The sequence below is a fragment of the Nerophis lumbriciformis genome, linkage group LG29 (genome assembly GCF_033978685.3).
Source record: "Nerophis lumbriciformis linkage group LG29, RoL_Nlum_v2.1, whole genome shotgun sequence".
NCBI lineage: Eukaryota > Metazoa > Chordata > Actinopteri > Syngnathiformes > Syngnathidae > Nerophis > Nerophis lumbriciformis.
The window spans coordinates 381693-403130 of NC_084576.2; the positions used below are offsets into that span (position 1 = coordinate 381693).

General features: G+C 37.9%; 3 protein-coding genes across 8 annotated transcripts in view; 1 reads left to right on the forward strand and 2 right to left on the reverse strand.

The window, feature by feature from the left end:
• Window positions 1-21438, forward strand: part of LOC133572331 (uncharacterized) — a 188490-nt gene that overhangs the window by 103117 nt on the left and 63935 nt on the right. The window lies entirely within an intron of this gene.
• The window catches only part of LOC133571919 (uncharacterized), a 158869-nt gene that overhangs the window by 52211 nt on the left and 85220 nt on the right, over window positions 1-21438 (reverse strand). The gene's annotated exons all lie outside the window — the stretch shown is intronic.
• The window catches only part of LOC140676641 (uncharacterized), a 78803-nt gene that overhangs the window by 25169 nt on the left and 32196 nt on the right, over window positions 1-21438 (reverse strand). For 3 of the 6 annotated variants that reach the window (XM_072911899.1, XM_072911898.1, XM_072911897.1), the window contains exon 1: window positions 6493-6966. The exons of 2 other annotated variants lie outside the window; for them this stretch is intronic. Coding sequence is in view for 1 of the 4 variants with exons in the window: in XM_072911896.1 (XP_072767997.1) it covers window positions 5654-5663 (10 nt within the window). In the remaining 3 variants the exon portion in view is untranslated. Of the gene's footprint in view, window positions 1-5653; window positions 5784-6492; window positions 6967-21438 lie in introns of those variants that run through there. One more of the 6 variants, XM_072911896.1, reaches the window with a different exon arrangement.

Consider the following 21438-nt stretch of genomic DNA (forward strand, 5'->3'; position numbering starts at 1 on the left):
TTCGCACACTTTCACACAATCACAACACTTTACACTCACATGTTCACACAATCACAACACTTTACACTCACATGTTCACACAATCACAACACTTTACACTCACATGTTCACACAATCACAACACTTTACACTCACATGTTCACACAATCACAACACTTTACACTCACATTTGATCTCTACTTAGCGATGTGTTGATAACATCCGCGTCTCTTTGTTAGCAGCTAACAAGCTAAGCTAGCTAAACTTGCTAGCACGATAAGGTTCTCGCTCACCGAGACGGGTTTTTTCCTGAATTAAAGACTCAAAGATGTATTTTATACGACGTAAATATGTCAAACTGGAGAACAAATAATAAGACTGACTTATTAGCGTCCTTCTGGCTTCTTTCTGCGTCAATGTGCTTTCACGACAGTTGGCACGCTTGACGTTACAAGACGGTTCTGCTCTCGTCTGACTGCTCTGCTCTCGCGAGATTTGTCATGCGCAGAAGACTCAAAGCTTTGTTGTTTGTAATAAAATAATTAATTGCATTATTTTGTTGTAATTGTTACATGAACTAAAATGATGTATATATTGTTGTATTATTCACCAATAAAACGATACAATTTAGTCCTGTGTTTTATTCTGATGATAATGAAAAATTAGGTAAAAGGCAAAGTGAAAGTGAAACTAAGCTACTGCCTCTCGCCAACATGTCAATGTATCGTGCGGTAGCCAAAAGTCACCAGTAGATGGCAGTACAGTATTGTAAAGTCCTACATATAGTAGTATTTAAATGTTTCTGGTCATATTAATAAAACGCTAAATCCTTTATTTTTGACAAAATACCTCTAGTAGTGATACAAATGTGCTCTGGCAAAATAATATTATTTCCTTTGTTTGGCTTGAAAGAAGCTATGAAAATTGACTCAGGGAGATGGACGTCCCTAGAGGGCATTCCATAGTACTGGAGTCCGAATAGAAAACGCTCTATAGCCCGCAGACTTTTTTTGGGCTCTGGGAATCACTAATAAGCCGTAGTTCTTTGAACGCAAATTTCTTGCCGGGACATATGGTACAATGCAATCGACAAGATAGGACGGAGCTAGACCGATGTTCACACCAACACTGTTTTACCAAACAATGTATAATCATGATTAATAATCAAGATATCAATATTGATACAAATAATCTTAATTACTATTTTGCCCATAAACGTGCAGTCCTAGGTGTAAGACTAGATCTTAAACATGAACACTACTTGTATCTATATGGAGAAAAAGTGCAGTTACATCTTATATCCACAAGGTGCCATCTTACAAATTGTTCACATTTATTTGTATATATTTATATTATTATTTTGTTTCTGCCATATGACTTTGTTTATAATGCTTGTGTTGCTTTCAGATGCATATTCAACTTTCTACTTGAGGTACATATATATATTTTGACACAGTTTGTGTTTTAAAAAAAACAACCTAAAACTTGGTAAAAGGATTTCAGTATAAGTAGTTTTTGAAAATGTTGAGCACATTTAAAATGACCGCGATAATAATGATAACCGTGATAATTGTGGTCACAATAACCGTGATAAATGTTCATACCGTGACATCCTTATAATGGACAATTGTAACGTAATTGTTTCCTCGAATAAATTGATAAAAATAAATTTTTTCTTACATTTTCAACTGTTTAAGACATTGCATAATTAACATTAATCAGTATAAACAACATGGCACAGCCATTTTGGAAGCATGTGTCAAAGTTTAACCGACAACGAGAACAGCCGAGTTGTTGTAAGATTTTCCCAGAGATACACTAGTTGCATCAGGGTCTGGAAGGACATCAGGTGTTCCCTGAACTTAGGTCAGGCACATGCACCCTAGACCGGCCAGTTAGGCCGGCGTAATGGGACACTACGCTCACTTTTATATATATATATATATATATATATATATATATATATATATATATATATATATATATATATATATATATATATATACACATATATATATATATATATATATATACACACACACACATATATATATATATATATATATATGTATGTATATATATACACACATATATATATATACACACATACATATATATATATATACACACATATATATATATACACACATACATATATATATATATACACACATATATATATACACACATACATATATATATATATATATATACACATACATATATATTGATATATATATATATATATATATACACATATATATATATATATATACATATACATATATATACCGTATTTTCCGCACTATTAGCCGCACCTAAAAACCACAAATTTACTCAAAAGCTGACAGTGCGGCTTATAACCCGGTGCGCTTTATATATGGATTAATATTAAGATTCATTTTCATAAAATTTAGGTCTCGCAACTACGGTAAACAGCCGCCATCTTTTTTCCCCGTAGAAGAGGAAGCGCTTCTTCTTCTACGCCAAGCAACCGCCAAGGTAAGCACCCGCCCCCATAGAAGAGGAAGCGCTTCTTCTTCTACTGTAAGCAACCACCCACCCCCGTAGAAGAAGAAGAAGCACGCGGATATTACGTTTCATTTCCTTTGTGTGTTTACATCCGTAAAGACCACAAAATGGCTCCTACTAAGCGACAGGTTTCCGGTTCATGAAAAGACGCAATCTCTCCATCCGCACACGGACTACTATTTCACAGCAACTGCCTAAAGACTTTCAAGAAAAGCTGGCTACTTTCCGTGCATATTGTAAAAACAAGATAGCTGAAAAAAAGATCCGGCCAGAGAACATTATCAACATGGACGAGGTTCCACTGACTTTTGATATTCCTGTGAACCGCACTGTGGATACAACGGGAGCACGTACGGTGAATATTCGCACCACAGGGAATGAGAAGTCATCCTTCACTGTGGTTCTAGCTTGCCATGCTAATGGCCAGAAACTTCCACCCATGGTGATATTCAAAAGGAAGACCTTGCCAAAAGAGACCTTTCCAGCCGGCGTCATCATAAAAGCTAACTCGAAGGGATGGATGGATGAAGAAAAGATGAGCGAGTGGTTAAGGTAAGTTTACGCGAAGAGGCCGGGTGGCTTTTTTCACGCAGCTCCGTCCATGTTGATATACGACTCCATGCGCGCCCACATCACGCTGGTTTTTAATATATTATTAAAGTTTGACTGACCTATCTGACTGTTTTTTTGACATTCCCTTTAGCGCAGTTAGATGCGGCTTATAACACGGGGCGGCTTATAGGTGGACAAAGTTTTGAAATATGCCGTTCATTGAAGGCGCGGCTTATAACCCAGGGCGGCTTATGGTGCGGAAAATACGGTATATATATATACACATATATACACACATATATATATATATATATATATATATATATACATATATATATATATATATACATATACACATATATATATATATATATATACACATATATATATATATATACACATATATATATATATATATACACATATATATATATATATATATATATATATATATATTAGTGATGGGTCCGGCAACACCGATGCATCGGCGCATGCGTCGAGCTCATAGAGCGAAACCCTGTGTCGGTGCGCGTATCGCTTTTAGAAAGTCACGTGACCGATCATGAGCTGTTTTGGTCACGTGACCGATACGCGAACTGTGTCGCACTGACGCCTCCTCTGTGCCCTGTGAGCGGCTCTTTTCTACAGCCGGAGAAATAATAACTAAGAAGAGAAAGCGTCTAAAATTGAATACGTTGGAAAAACTGTTTTTTTTCTTCATAAAAATGTGTAAAAAAATAATAATAATAATAATTTCCAGGTCCACAAGCATCCTCATTCACAACACGTTCTCTTAGATTTCCATGTTATGATACATGTTCACATTATTTATTGACTATCTAAAAAAGACAAAAAATATATTTTTATTTAAATGAAGTTATGAAATAATCCTAAATGAAATACAATGACTTGCTTTATATTATTGTATATACTAGGTCAGTGGTTCTCAACCTTTTTTCAGCAATGCACCCCCTGTGAATTTTTTTAAAATTCAAGTACCGTATTTTCCGCACCATAAGGCGCCCTGGGTTATAAGCCGCGCCTTCAATGAACGGCATATTTCAAAACTTTGTCCACCTATAAGCCGCCCCGTGTTATAAGCCGCATCTAACTGCGCTAAAGGAATGTCAAAAAAACAGTCAAATAGGTCAGTCAAACTTTAATAATATATTAAAACCAGCGTGATGTGGGCGCGCATGGAGTCGTATATCAACATGGACGGAGCTGCGTGAAAAAAGCCACCCGGCCTCTTCGCGTAAACTTAAACTTACCTTAACCACTCGCTCATCTTTTCTTCATCCATCCCTTCGAGTTAGCTTTTATGATGACGCCGGCTGGAAAGGTCTCTTTTGGCAAGGTCTTCCTTTTGAATATCACCATGGGTGGAAGTTTCTGGCCATTAGCATGGCAAGCTAGAACCACAGTGAAGGATGACTTCTCATTCCCTGTGGTGCGAATATTCACCGTACGTGCTCCCGTTGTATCCACAGTGCGGTTCACAGGAATATCAAAAGTCAGTGGAACCTCGTCCATGTTGATAATGTTCTCTGGCCGGATCTTTTTTTCAGCTATCTTGTTTTTACAATATGCACGGAAAGTAGCCAGCTTTTCTTGAAAGTCTTTAGGCAGTTGCTGTGAAATAGTAATCCGTGTGCGGATGGAGAGATTGCGTCTTTTCATGAACCGGATCCCTGTCGCTTAGTAGGAGCCATTTTGTGGTCTTTACAGATGTAAACACACAAAGGAAATGAAACGTAATATCCGCGTGCTTCTTCTTCTTCTACGCGGGCGGGTGGTTGCTTACAGTAGAAGAAGAAGCGCTTCCTTGCGTAGAAGAAGAAGCACTTCCTCTTCTACGGGGAAAAAAGATGGCGGCTGTTTACCGTAGTTGCGAGATCGAAACTTTATGAAAATGAATCTTAATATTAATCCATATATAAAGCGCACCGGGTTAAAAGCCGCACTGTCAGCTTTTGAGTAAATCTGTGGTTTTTAGGTGCGGCTAATAGTGCGGAAAATACGGTACCCCCTAATCAGAGCAAAGCATTTTTGGTTGAAAAAAAAAAGATGAAGTAAAATACAGCACTATGTCATCAGTTTCTGATTTATTAAATTGTATAACAGTGCAAAATATTGCTCATTTGTAGTGGTCTTTCTTGAACTATTTGGAAAAAAAGATATAAAAATAGCTAAAAACTTGTTGAAAAATAAACAAGTGATTCAATTATAAATAAAGATTTCTACACCTAGAAGTAATAATCAACTTAAAGTGCCCTCTTTGGGGATTGTATTAGAGCTCCATCTGGATTCATCAACTTAATTCTAAACATTTCTTCACAAAAAAAAAAAATCTTTAACATCAATATTTATGGAACATGTCCACAAAAAAATCTAGCTGTCAACACTGAATATTGCATTTCTTTTCACAGTTCTTTTTGACAGACATTTTAGTGACAAACCTGAGCTTGTGTTTCACGGAGTTTATGAACTTACATTCATATTTTGTTGAAGTATTATTCAATAAATATATTTATAAAGGATTTTTGAATTGTTGCTATTTTTAGAATATTTAAAAAAAAATCTCACGTACCCCTTGGCATACCTTCAAGTACCCCCAGGGGTACGCGTACCCCCAATTGAGAACCACTGTACTAGGTCATAAAATCAGTGTCAGTTGAGTCGGTCCATAGGTTGCCTGTAGGGATTTTTAATGTCCAGCAGATGTCAGTATTTAGTGACACAGTATCGACACAGTATCAATACAGTTTTGCAATGTGTCGAAACGCTTCATGAGGCTTCATCAACCCATCACTAATATATATATATATATATATATATATATATATATATATATACACACACATATATATATATATATATATATATATATATATATATATATATATATATATATATATATATATGTCTTGATAAGGTTATCCAAAAAATAGTGCACGATACCGTAGTAGAGCGCAATATATGTATGTGTGGGGAAAAAAATCACAAGACTACTTCATCTCTACAGGCCTGTTTCATGAGGGGGTTCCCTCAATCATCAGGAGAGAAATCTCCTGATGATTGAGGGAACCCCCCTCATGAAACAGGCCTGTAGAGATGAAGTAGTCTTGTGATTTTTTTCCCACACATACATATATATATATATATATATATATATATATATATATATATATATATATATATATATATACACATATATATATATATATATATATATATATATGGAGCCCCTGCCTTGAAAGACCATAATAACAAGCTAGTCATTGATTTTTAGTTTTCCTTTAAGCAAGTTGCAAACAAGAGACTTAAATGTTTGCGGTCATTGTGATTATATTATACATTAAAATGTCATGTTCTTGTTATTAGTCAATATAAAGTTAGTAAACATGTAAGAGTAAGAAGTCAACAAACCTGTTCTGTGTAACACAACTTGATGTTTCTTGAAAACAGCGTCCAGTAGTAGCTTCTTCTCTTCCTTTGTTCTAGAAAGTTCCGCCTCGTATTCTGCTATCGTTCTAACACTACAAATATTTCTTCAACGGCAGCAGTTAGTCGCTGATCCACCAACGCTCTCAACATGTGTAATGTAGACATTTTCACACAATCACAACACTTTACTCTCACACTTGATCTCTACTTAGCGATGTGTTGATAACTTCTGTTAGCAGCTAACAAGCTAAGCTAACTAGCGAGCTAAGCTAACTAACAATAAACGAGCACGAGAAGCAGCAAAGTGCTTCTAGCGCATCGAGACAATTGTATCCTTAAAATAAAGAATCAAAAATGTATTTTATACGACGTAAATATGTCAAACTGGAGAACAAATAATAAGACTGACTTATTAGCGTCCTTCTGGCTTCTTTCTGCGTCAATGTGCTTTCACGACAGTTGGCACGCTTGACGTTACAAGACGGTACTGTTCTCGTCTATGACTGCTCTGCTCTCGCGAGATGTGTCATGCGCAGAAGACTCAAAGCTTTGTAGTAAATCAGGAGCGTGATCACTTTTGGATTTTCTACATTTATTTTGCATTATTGACTTTGTTAAAACTGTTTGTAATAAAATGATAAGTTTGTAGTAATTGTTACATGAACTAAAATGATGTATATATTGTTGTATTATTCACGAATAAAACGATACATTTTGGTCCTGTATTTTATTCTGAAGATAATGAAAAATGAGGTAAAAGGCAAAGTGAAAGTGAAACTAAGTTACTGCCTCTCGCCTACACGTCAATATATCGTGCGGTAGCCAAAAGTCACCAGTAGATGGCAGTGCAGTATTGTAAAGTCCTACATATAGTACCATTGAAATGTTGCTGCTCATATTAATAAAAGGCTAAATCCTTTATTTTTGACAAAATACCTCTAGTAGTGATACAAATGTGCTCTGGCAAAATAATATTATTTCCTTTGTTTGGCTTGAAAGAAGCTATGAAAATAAACATGACAAAAAATGAGTAAATCTCCGCCATTTTTTTTTTTTTTTTTTTAAATTCTCAGGAAGAAAAAAAGGTTGTAGATGATGTGAAAGGACCAAATCCTCTGTTTAAGAATAATACGAATAAAAATAATCAATGTTATTTATAAGGTGCCTTTCTAGAGACGATACAAACATTACAACATTGAACAATATAAAACAGAACATGTCAGTTTAGACAAGAAACTAGAAATAGCTGAAATAAAAGCGAATAAGCATTCTGGAATAAGTGTGTTCTTGATTTGAAAAGGCTAAATGAGTCCATATTGTGGAAGTCTTATATACAAACCCCGTTTCCATATGAGTTGGGAAATTGTGTTAGATGTAAATATAAACGGAATACAATGATTTGCAAATCCTTTTCAAGCCATATTCAGTTGAATATGCTACAAAGACAACATATTTGATGTTCAAACTCATAAACCTTATTATTTTTTTGCAAATAATAATTAACTTAGAATTTCATGGCTGCAACACGTGCCAAAGTAGTTGGGAAAGGGCATGTTCACCACTGTGTTACATGGCCTTTCCTTTTAACAACACTCAGTAAACGTTTGGGAACTGAGGAGACACATTTTTGAAGTTTCTCAGGTGGAATTTTTTCCCATTCTTGCTTGATGTACAGCTTAAGTTGTTCAACAGTCCGGGGGTCTCCGTTGTGCTATTTTAGGCTTCACATTTTCAATGGGAGACAGGTCTGGACTACAGGCAGGCCAGTCTAGTACCCGCACTCGTTTACTATGAAGCCACGTTGATGTAACACGTGGCTTGGCATTGTCTTGCTGAAATAAGCAGGGGCGTCCATGGTAACGTTGCTTGGATGGCAACATATGTTGCTCCAAAACCTGTATGTACCTTTCAGCATTAATGGTGCCTTCACAGATGTGTAAGTTACCCATGTCTTGGGCACTAATACACCCCCATACCATCACACATGCTGCCTTTTACACTTTGCGCCTATAACAATCCGGATGGTTCTTTTCCTCTTTGGTCCGGAGGACACAACGTCCACAGTTTCCAAAAACAATTTGAAATGTGGACTCCTCAGACCACAGAACACTTTTCCACTTTGTATCAGTCCATCTTAGATGAGCTCAGGCCCAGCGAAGCCGACGGCGTTTCTGGGTGTTGTTGATAAACGGTTTTCGCCTTGCATAGGAGAGTTTTAACTTGCACTTACAGATGTAGCAACCAACTGTAGTTATTAACAGTGGGTTTCTGAAGTGTTCCTGAGCCCATGTGGTGATATCCTTTACACACTGATGTCGCTTGTTGGTGCAGTACAGCCTGAGGGATGGAAGGTCACGGGCTTAGCTGCTTACGTGCAGTGATTTCTCCAGATTCTCTGAACCCTTTGATGATATTACGGACCGTAGATGGTGAAATCCCTAAATTCCTTGCAATAGCTGGTTGAGAAAGGTTTTTCTTAAACTGTTCAACAATTTGCTCACGCATTTGTTGACAAAGTGGTGACCCTCGCCCCATCCTTGTTTGTGAATGACTGAGCATTTCATGGACTCTACTTTTATACCCAATCATGGCACCCACCTGTTCCCAATTAGCCTGCACACCTGTGGGATGTTCCAAATAAGTGTTTGATGAGCATTCCTCAACTTTATCAGTATTTATTGCCACCTTTCCCAACTTCTTTGTCACGTGTTGTTGGCATCAAATTCTAAAGTTAATGATTATTTGCAAAAAAAAAAAAATGTTTATCAGTTAGAACATCAAATATGTTGTCTTTGTAGCATATTCAACTGAATATGGCTTGAAAAGGATTTGCAAATCATTGTATTCCGTTTATATTTACATCTAACACAATTTCCCAACTCATATGGAAACGGGGTTTGTAAATAAGGTGTGGTTGTATTGTATATTAAGTATGTGTCAATGAAAAGGCATTTTATGACTTTTCTTAATTTGATTAAAAGTTAAAGTTAAAGTTAAAGTACCAATGATTGTCACACACACACTAGGTGTGGCGAAATTATTCTCTGCATTTGACCCATCACCCTTGATCACCCCCTGGGAGGTGAGGGGAGCAGTGGGCAGCAGCGGTGGCTGCGCCCAGGAATCATGTTGGTGATTTAACCCCCAATTCCAAACCTTGATGCTGAGTGCCAAGCAGGGAGGTAATGGGTCCCATTTTTATAGTCTTTGGTATGACTCGGCCGGGGTTTGAACTCACGACCTACCGATCTTACATGCTATAGTAAGATTTTATTGTCATCATTTTATTTTTATGATTTTTGTATCCCTTTAATTTAGATAGCCAGGGACTGCAGATGGAAAGTAGCTATTTAACTATAATCTCGTACAGAAAACATCTGTCCTTTAACTTAATGTTTCTGTGCATTGTCCTATCATATAAAGACTAAACTAAATAAACTACTTATGAAGATGCTGTCTGGTTCTGACTTGATATCTTCACAATGCTCTCCATCAGCTTCTGTGATGTGTTGACTTACAAGCTCCGCCCCTCTGTTCTGCTCACTTTGACTGTGATGAAGCTGTAAGGACTGAGCTTCATCTTCATCATGAAGCTGCTCCTCTTTAATGTGGGAGGGGGCCTGTAGCTCCTTCTGTCCCACACTGGTGTGCCACTCCTCTTCATGACTCCCCGCTGACACCCGCTGGACGTCTGCAGAACAAATGAGGTGTTACTGTATTTTACTTTGCAGCTCTTATGCCAACCATCCACATGATGTGAGGTTGGCCTAATCAAATATACAGGTAAAAGCCAGTAAATTAGAATATTTTGAAAAACTTGATTTATTTCAGTAATTGCATTCAAAAGGTGTAACTTGTACATTATATTTATTCATTGCACACAGACTGATGCATTCAAATGTTTATTTCATTTAATTTTGATGATTTGAAGTGGCAACAAATGAAAATCCAAAATTCCGTGTGTCACAAAATTAGAATATTACTTAAGGCTAATACAAAAAAGGGATTTTTAGAAATGTTGGCCAACTGAAAAGTATGAAAATGAAAAATATGAGCATGTACAATACTCAATACTTGGTTGGAGCTCCTTTTGCCTCAATTACTGCGTTAATGCGGCGTGGCATGGAGTCGATGAGTTTCTGGCACTGCTCAGGTGTTATGAGAGCCCAGGTTGCTCTGATAGTGGCCTTCAACTCTTCTGCGTTTTTGGGTCTGGCATTCTGCATCTTCCTTTTCACAATACCCCACAGATTTTCTATGGGGCTAAGGTCAGGGGAGTTGGCGGGCCAATTTAGAACAGAAATACCATGGTCCGTAAACCAGGCATGGGTAGATTTTGCGCTGTGTGCAGGCGCCAAGTCCTGTTGGAACTTGAAATCTTCATCTCCATAGAGCATGTCAGCAGCAGGAAGCATGGAGTGCTCTAAAACTTGCTGGTAGACGGCTGCGTTGACCCTGGATCTCAGGAAGCAGAGTGGACCAACACCAGCAGATGACATGGCACCCCAAACCATCACTGATGGTGGAAACTTTACACTAGACTTCAGGCAACGTGGATCCTGTGCCTCTCCTGTCTTCCTCCAGACTCTGGGACCTCGATTTCCAAAGGAAATGCAAAATTTGCATGGTTGGGTGATGGTTTGGGGTGCCATGTCATCTACTGGTGTCGGTCCACTCTGTTTCCTGAGATCCAGGGTCAACGCAGCCGTCTACCAGCAAGTTTTAGAGCACTTCATGCTTCCTGCTGCTGACCTGCTCTATGGAGATGGAGATTTCAAGTTCCAACAGGACTTGGCGCCTGCACACAGCGCAAAATCTACCCGTGCCTGGTTTACGGACCATGGTATTTCTGTTCTAAATTGGCCCGCCAACTCCCCTGACCTTAGCCCCATAGAAAATCTGTGGGGTATTGTGAAAAGGAAGATGCAGAATGCCAGACCCAAAAACGCAGAAGAGTTGAAGGCCACTATCAGAGCAACCTGGGCTCTCATAACACCTGAGCAGTGCCAGAAACTAATCGACTCCATGCCACGCCGCATTAACGCAGTAATTGAGGCAAAAGGAGCTCCAACCAAGTATTGAGTATTGTACATGCTCATATTTTTCATTTTCATACTTTTCAGTTGGCCAACATTTCTAAAAATCCCTTTTTTGTATTAGCCTTAAGTAATATTCTAATTTTGTGACACACGGAATTTTGGATTTTCATTTGTTGCCACTTCAAATCATCAAAATTAAATGAAATAAACATTTGAATGCATCAGTCTGTGTGCAATGAATAAATATAATGTACAAGTTACACCTTTTGAATGCAATTACTGAAATATTCTAATTTACTGGCTTTTACCTGTATAGGAGTCAAAAGGCTCCTATTATGAGTCGTCTAATTGGTGATCATACATTTTGGCAGGTCGGGTGTTGGCACACACGGACGCACCTCAGTCAGCCTGGGCTTTCACCGATAGGACAGTTGGAGCAGTCCCCGTCCTCCACTCGTTCCTGGGAGGCGTACCCAGCAGTTGTCAGCTGATGTCGTGTTGTCAGGTTCTGTGCGATATTGAATGTCAGGGCACAGTTCGTAAAGCAGGTCATTACAAGGTGTGTGCAGGTTGACCACAAAGGGATGCTTCAATGATTGTGTGGCACCATTGTCAATCATGAACTGATAACATTGTCCGTTGACACTTATGTCCAGCAGGGGTCTGTTTGTATCTCCTGCTGTTCGTCCCGCTGTGGGCGTCGTCTGTCACACCTGTATGATGTTCTGGCTGCAAATCGGAGTTTGTCTTGTTTAGAGTAGTTGGCACAGTCACATGACCAGTCACCCGGCTGAAAAACAGTTTCCACCCTGGCTTGACCTAGGATAACCGCGACCACCACCAGAGTCCGACTGTCTGGTTTTACATTTTGTTGAGGTTTCTTCCCTCCAGAATTTGGAGCTCAAAACACGTACACCCACTGTTGAATATACCCTAGCTGATTATTGACCTCTTGGTTCTTTTGACATTTAGTTTCAGCGATCTATATTATAAGGACTTGTTTCCTTGCTGCTCTGTCACAGCCTTGTCGTTATCCTCTTGCTTAGTTCAATTTCGCATATCACGTTTAAAATCACAGTATTAATTGTCCCATTAAACGTTAATCAATACTCCTAATTCAAAGATTCTTCGTACTACATGTGTATTTAAGTCACTTTTTAATTCAACTAAAGATTATCTATAAGGTAATTAAACTATCATTTGTCTGTCAGTTGGTTGGAGCACGCTGTCATGCTACACTTCACTTGTGCACTCTGACTTCCTGTTGTGCGTGATATTCTACAAAATAAAGCATGTATTTATTCTCGTTCCTCCACCTGCTCATTCAAACCAGTCACAACACACACACACACACACACACACACACACACACACACTCACACACACACACACACACACACACACACACACACACACACACACACACACACACACACACACACACACACACACACACACACACACACACACACACACACACACACACACACACACACACACACACACACACAGTGCTGGGCGCCAACTATCTTGATAGCGCAGCACAAACACACACAAGGCCGTGTGCTAAGCGATAAGCCGACCAACACTTGTCTCCTTTATAACACTTTACATATGGACTCTTATTATAGTCATTAATATAGGCTTTTATTTGTAATTATTATTCAACATCATTCAAAGCAATGTCTAAATAAAAATAAAATACTTCAACCTAAAAATGTTGGACTACACTTTAGTTAAACGACTTAAAACGTACTTTTATTATATTAATTTCCAAACTCACCTCCACCACAGCAGACATCTTCCTCAATCCTATTCCAATACCCCCATGAATGTGATATGTGTTTCACAACAGTGGTTAAGTAGTTATTTAAGTAATAGATTTCAATATGTGGAAATTAATAAGACTAAATCACAGCCAGAAAAAGTAACTTGTGGGGTTCCACAAGCCTCGATATTGGGACCTAAGTTATTTCTACTTTATTTAAGTGATATTTGTTCAGTATGTCATAAATGTAAATGTATTATGTTTGCAGATGATACAAATGTATATTGTTCAGGAGAAGACTTGAAGGAAGTGTTGAGATTGAGTTGATTCAGCTAAAAAAATGGTTTGATATCAATAAGTTATCATTACATGGTAACAAAACTAAATTTGTGGTGTTTGTGGTGCAAAGTCAAGTTGTGAAACTACATTAAAATTGAATCAAGAGGAAATTGATAGAGTATTTGAACTAAATTCTTGGGAATAATAATTGATCATAAATATGTTGGAAACTGCATATTGAATATATTAAGGAAAAATATCCAAATCCATTGCTATTCTGTATAAAGTAAGACACATGCTGAATAGGAAATGTCTGCATATGTTATATTATTATTTTATTTTTCCATATTTAACATATTGTGTGGAAGTTTATGGAACAAACATAGACCCAATATTTAACCTCAAAACAAATCATTAGAATAATACACAAGCGTGCTACTATGAACATACCAATCCATTATTTATAAGTTCTAATGTGTTAAAATGTTCAGATAATCTATTTTTAAAACAATGGCAATTATGTTTGGAGTAAAGAACAACAGCCTTCCAGCTTGGATTCTTAGCTTATTTACATTATGAGGAGAAAACTATCATTTACGGGGGATATTGATTTCTGAAATAGGTCAAGTAAGAACAATTATAAAAAATACAAATGTATTTCAGTTTTAGGAGTTAAATGGTGGACCAAACTCAGTGATGAGCTGAACACATTTAGTTTTTTGTTATAATTTAAGAAACCCTTGAAAGTTGAAATGATTGAACATTATAAATATAGTAACAATGACTTTCATCTTTTAACATTAATGTTCCAGGTAATCTAATGTTCAGTGAATGTACAGGATAGGCAAATATAAGCTTTGGCTTCAGCCTATCCCTTTTTCGCTCATTCCTTTTCTTTTCTTTTCTTTCTGTGTGTAAATGTGTATGATTGTTAAAATGTCTCATCTGTGCTGTTAAACTGCTCACACAAAATGGTTGATGGTTGATTATATGATGGAAATAAACTTATTTCATTCATTCATTCATTATCTATCGCACTCATAGTTTTATTCCATTTTGCATCGAATTATTCCTATTGATTTCTTCCCATTTCACTCAAACTACCAAACAAACAAATACACAAACTTGCAGCGAACCACCACCAACAGCATACCACTTGTGAATACCTTCATTTGTCACTTTCTCATCTTTTCTTCACTTTCGTTTTCCTTTACAAACAACATCTTGTATCTATCTCTTCCCTACACTTCACACAATGTTTCTATTTTCTGTTCTCCTCTCCTAGAAACCATTCACGTAACGTACGGTTATAAACATCCTTTTCCCATATTTTCTCAATCCATTCTCTTCACCCTCAATCTTCCTTCACCTGCTCTCTCTCTCTTTTCACAACACAAACACAACAATCCAACATAAATCAGTCTTATAAAATACAACAGCAATCCAAAAGCATTTAATGTCATGCATCTTTATTTATCTCTTAACAATTATTCCTCCTTCATAACCTGAATTTTAGAATTTTAAACTTTAGATATGATTTAGACTAAAAACTCCTTTGTCCCACACGCCATTAGACTGTACAAGTCCTCTCGGGGGGTAGGGGGGTACTAGGATGACATTAGACTGTACAAGTCCTCTCTGGGGGAGCTAGGATGCAAAACAATAATAGTGCAATACTTTTTCATAACATGGTCACTACTGCCTAGTTTCTCTTGTGATATTCTTATTTTACTGTTATATTTTTATTCTCATTGTTACTTTTTATTTTTATTCTATTATAATATTTTTCTATTTTGTTTCCATTTATACCCCCATTATTTACTTTTTACTTTTTAAATTCGATCTCAATTTTGGACACTGCTGCTGGAATATGCATTTTCCCGAGGGAACTCTCCTGCAGGGATCAATAACGTGCAATCTATCTATCTATCTATCTATCTATCTATCTATCTATCTATCTATCTATCTATCTATCTATCTATCTATCTATCTATCTATCTATCTATCCATCCATCTATCTATCTATCTATCTATTGCTAATCCGGGCAAAGTTCATGACGTCTCGTCCTTGTAAACACTGGACAGACTGCTTATCTTACAGACGTTTATTTCCATTTAGTTTTATTCTCTAAATGTAATTCTACATGCACCTTCATTTGTCACATAGAAATTTGCTTTCTTTTGTTATTTATTTAAATTATTATTTGTGGTTTGCTTGTTGTCTGTTTACTTAAGTTCTCATAACTTAGTATGTCCTTATGATTAGAATTTGTTTAACGCTGATCTACGTTTTGTTAGCGCTGAGTGTGGCCACTTTTATCTGTACTTCTTCCTCGCCTGCGACTCAGACTCCATGCTTCACACAGGTTGACAATATATGATTAATATCAGCTGCACAGATAAAAGTTAAAAATGTTTTAGAATATAAATTGAAATTTTATTTTATCTTGATTATTCTTAAAATAATTAAAATGTCAATATATTTAAATAATCAATTTTACCTTCATCATATTTAAATTCAATATTATTAATGTATTTGTTGTATAACTATGAATTCAAAGCTACAATGTGTCCTAATCTATGATGTGCGTGTGTGTTTGCTCCAACTCCACACAGGAAGTGGATGGATCAGATAAGCACCAAAACAGTATACTAAACACATAAAAATAATGAATCATGAATCAAACAATGCTTCAATGTCCCACAATCCAAATGTATTTATTGATGTTTAAATGTGTAATTTATTCATATATCTTTTGTTTTACTTGAATTAGCAAGCACAAACTACCAGCACACTCCACAGACCGAGAACAGCTGTTCAAACACACTTAGTAATGCCAAGCTAAATGCTAACTTAGCCTTACTATGCCTTAGTAAGCTCATTTTTGCTAACCTAGCTCAATGCTATGCTAACAGTGTCACACCTCTCCGGCCCACGTCCAACGTGCAGCACGACACACATCCTCGTCACACCGACACATCTTTTATCTCAAAATGTCTCCCAGCAGAGCCTCCTTTTTTTTTTGTTTTTCCTTACTGCATCACACACACACTCACAAAAATCACCAAAGCGCGAGAACCTTTTTCCGTAATCAAAATCCCAGACCCTTCTTACAAACTATAATATCGCACAGTCACAATCACACCCATACAGTTAACCCAAGGGTGTCAAACTCTGGCCCGCCGTGTCATTTGATTTGGCCCTTGAGGCAATATCAAATGAACATTCGAGCTGGCCCGCTGGTATCATACAGCAGCAGTGCCGCTGTAACACCGCATTCACTGCTAACACTCATACTTGCCAACCCTCCCCATTTTCTTGGGGGACTCCCGAATTTCAGTGCCCCTCCCGAAAATCTCCCGGGGCAACCATTCTCCCCAATTTCTCCCCATTTCCACACGTCCGCTTTTCCTCCATACAAACAGCGTGCCGGCCCAGTCACATAAAATATTCGGCTTTTACACACACATAAGTGAATGCAATGCATACTTGGTCAACAGCCATACAGGTCACACTGAGGGTGGCCGTATAAACAACTTTAACACTGCTACAAGTATGCGCCACACTGTGAACCCACACCAAACAAGAATGACAAACACATTTCGGGGGAACATCCGCACCGTGACACAACATAAACACAACAGAACAAATACCCAGAACCCCTTGCAGCACTAACTCTTCCTGGATGCAACAATATATACCCCCCCCCCCCCCCCGCTACCACCCAACCCCGCCTCCGCCCACTAACTTAATGTTGATATTTACCTCAGAAGGCTGCAAATAGAAAAGAGGCATTACATTTTTTTTTTAATTCAATTTAATATACCGTTGATGTCTTTTTGTTTGTTTTTTGAAAGTTGATTTTGCACTATGAAGTTATATAAGTGTTGCTTGTTCCATATTCAGTGTTAAAGCAAATCAGTGTAGCAAACTGAGCAATAATTAATGTTTTATTCGTGCATTTTCTTTTGCTACTTCAAGGCTTGAATGTTTGATTCATTCATTATTGTTATTTTATTTTCAAATTTATTATTAGCCTGTGGAAAAAGTTGATTTTGATATTTACCTTAGAAGGCTGCAAATAGAAAAAAAGGCATTACATTTTTATTTAAATTTTATTGATATTTTTTTAATTATTATTATTATTATTATTATTATTATTATTTGAAACTGGATTTTGCATGTCACTATAAAGTTATATAAGCCTTGCTCGTTCAATATTCAATGCAAAACTTGTTTGGGTCCCTATTAAAAGGTTACTTTGTTCAACCTTGGCCCGCGGCTTTGTTCACTTTGACATTTTGGCCCACTCTGTATTTGAGTTTGACAGCCCTGAGTTAACCGGGCGCAATCACCAGCACAGTTAAAAAAAACAACCTCAACAGTCAACTATTTTTCTCATCCAGAAGCACAGCTGTATTATATCACAACCTAAACAACATTAATCATTCACTCTGAGCTGGTTCAAAAGGACTCGGGAGAGGGAAGTCTGGACTTCCTTGCTTAGGCTGCTGCCTCCGCGATCCAACCTCCGATAAGCGGAAGAAGATAATTAGATGGATGGATCATTCACTCATAAGATTTCTGTACATAAACTTTGTCTATCTTCTCATAAACACACACATTTTTGACAATTTCCCAACTTTTACAGATTAGTGGGGGAGGTGAAAAAAAAAAAAAAAAAAGCGTGAAGGGAGGTTGGGGGAGGGGGGACAAGCTCTGTCCTAAAACAATTAGAGCTTGTAAATTGAGCTATCACTGTATTTCATTTTATAATTGTCATTGATCCCTTGAGTGTGTGCAGTTTGGAAAATTAAGCTAAGAGTTTTAAATCACTGTTAAAGGCTTGTCCAGGAATTGAACCCGGAACCTCTCGCACCCAAAGCGAAAATCATACCACTAGACCAGGGGTCGGCAACCTTTACCAGTCAAAGAGCCATTTTGACCAGTTTTACAAATTATAGAAAAGAATGGGAGCCGCAAAATTTTTTCGAAATTTTAAATGGAATAACACTGCACACAAAGTTGTTTTTATGCTTTGTATGAGCAGGACTCTCAGACACGCGGCCCACACCTTTATGTGGAACTTGAAAGCTGCTGCGGCACGCGGGTTTTAAATTAATGGCGCTTGTCAGCGTCATGTGTGCCGTGTTAGTACAGCATATAGCACTCACTACAGTCAGCGTGCCTGATCAGCCACACGTTGTATGGGGCTTCCGCTTGCTCACGTAGGTGACAGCAAGGCATACTTGGTCAACAACCACACAGGTCACACTGACGGTGGCGGTATATAAAAAAAAAAAAACTTTAACACTCTTACTAATAATGCGCCACACTGTGAACCCACACCAAACAACAATGACAAACAAATTTCGGGAGGACATCTGCACCGTAACACAACATAAACACAACAGGACAAATACCCAGAATCCCATGCAGCCCTAACTCTTCCTAAGCGAGAATCATATAACTCGACCAACATGCACCGCAAAAACATGTTTCAACAAAAAGTCTTACGAATTGTGAGATTTTAACAAGGAAATCATTCTGAAACTGGGTTAGTATATTGCACTTTTACCACTAATTTAAAGGTATGGCTATTTTCCTGCAAAAAAGAACTAAGGGTTACAAGCTCTGTCTTAAAACAATTAGAGCTTGTAAATTGAGCTACCACTGTATTTGATTTTATAAATTTTCATTGATCCCTTGAGTGTGTGCAGTTTGGAAAATTATGCTAAGACTTCAAAATCACTGTTAAGGGCTTGGCCAGGAGTTGAACCTGGGACCTCTCACACCCTAAGCAAGAATCATACCACTTAACCAACAAGCTCCAAAAAAATGTTGTTTTAGATAAAAATCTCATGAATTGTGAGATTTTAACAGGGAAATCATTCTGAAACTGGGTTAGTATATTGCACTTTTATCACTAATTTAAAGGTATGGCTATTTTCCTGCAAAAAAGAACTAAGGGTAATAAGCTCTGTCCTAAAACAATTAGAGCTTGTAAATTGAGCTACCACTGTATTTGATTTTATACATTTTCATTGATCCCTTGAGTGTGTGCAGTTTGGAAAATGTAGCTAAGACTTCAAAATCACTGTTAAGGGCTTGTCCTGGAATTGAACCCGGGACCTCTCGCACCCAAAGCGAGAATCATACCACTACCAACAAGCCCTATGGCAAGTGTTATCAAATTCTCAAAAAGTTTCTATTTTATCTGGGGAAACAACCTGTAACTGCACTTTTATTAACACAAATGTTGATTCACTACAATTTTCATGCATAAATGAACAAGAGCTTTTTCAGTAATTGAACCCCAGACCTCAGGCGAGAATCATACGACTAGACCAACAAGCTCTGACTTGTGATTTTGCAAGAATCTCAATAAATGTGACATGTTGATAGGGAACACAATCTAAAACTAGGTTAGTATATTACACTTTTACCACTAATTTAAAGGTATGGCTATTTTCATGCAAAAAAGAACTAAGGGTTACAAGCTCTGTCCTAAAACAATTAGAGCTAGACAATTGAGGTATCACTGTATTTGATTTTATACATTTTCATTGATCCCTTGAGTGTGTGCAGTTTGGAAAATTATGCTAAGACTTCAAAATCACTGTTAAGGGCTTGGCTGGGAGTTGAACCTGAGACCACTCGCACCCTAAGCAAGAATCATACCACTAGACCACCACGCCCCAAAAAATGTTGTTTTAGATAAAAAATCTCATGAATTGTGAGATTTTAACAGGGAAATCATTCTGAAACTGGGTTAGTATATTGCACTTTTACCACTAATTTAAAGGTATAGCTATTTTCCTGCAAAAAAGAACTAAGGGTTGCAAGCTCTGTCCTAAAACAATTAGAGCTTGAAATTGAGTTAACACTGTATTTGATTTTATACATTTTCATTGATCCCTTGAGTGTGTGCAGTTTGGAAAATGTAGCTAAGACTTCAAAATCACTGTTAAGGGCTTGTCCAGCAATTGAACCCGGGACCTCTCGCACCCTAAGCGAGAATCATACCACTAGACCAACAAGCCCTATGGCAAAAGTTTCCAAATTCTCAAAAAAGTTTATATTTTATCTGGGGAAACAACCTGTAACTGCACTTTTATTAACACAAATGTTGATTCACTACAATTTTCATGCATAAATGAACAAGAGGAACTGTGGACCAGCTCTATACTCTCGGCAGGGTCCTTGAGGGTGCATGGGAGTTTGCCCAACCAGTCTACATGTGCTTTGTGGACTTGGAGAAGGCATTCGACCGTGTACCCCGGGAAGTCCTGTGGGGAGTGCTCAGAGAGTATGGGGTAACGGACTGTCTTATTGTGGCAGTTCGCTCCCTGTATGATCAGTGTCAGAGCTTGGTCCGCATTGCCGGCAGTAAGTCGGACACGTTTCCAGTGAGGGTTGGACTCCGCCAAGGCTGCCCTTTGTCACCCATTCTGTTCATAACCTTTATGGACAGAATTTCTAGGCGCAGTCAGGGCGTTGAGGGTATCTGGTTTGGTGGCTGCAGGATTAGGTCTCTGCTATTTGCAGATGATGTGGTCCTGATGGCTTCCTCCGGCCAAGATTTTCAGCTCTCACTGGATCGGTTCGCAGCCGAGTGTGAAGTGACTGGGATGGGAATCAGCACCTCCAAGTCCGAGTCCATGGTTCTCTCCCGGAAAAGGGTGGAGTGCCATCTCCGGGTTGGGGAGGAGATCTTGCCCCAAGTGGAGGAGTTCAAGTACCTCGGAGTCTTGTTCACGAGTGAGGGAAGAGTGGATCGTGAGATCGACAGGCGGATCGGTGCGGCGTCTTCAGTAATGCGGACGCTGTATCGATCCGTT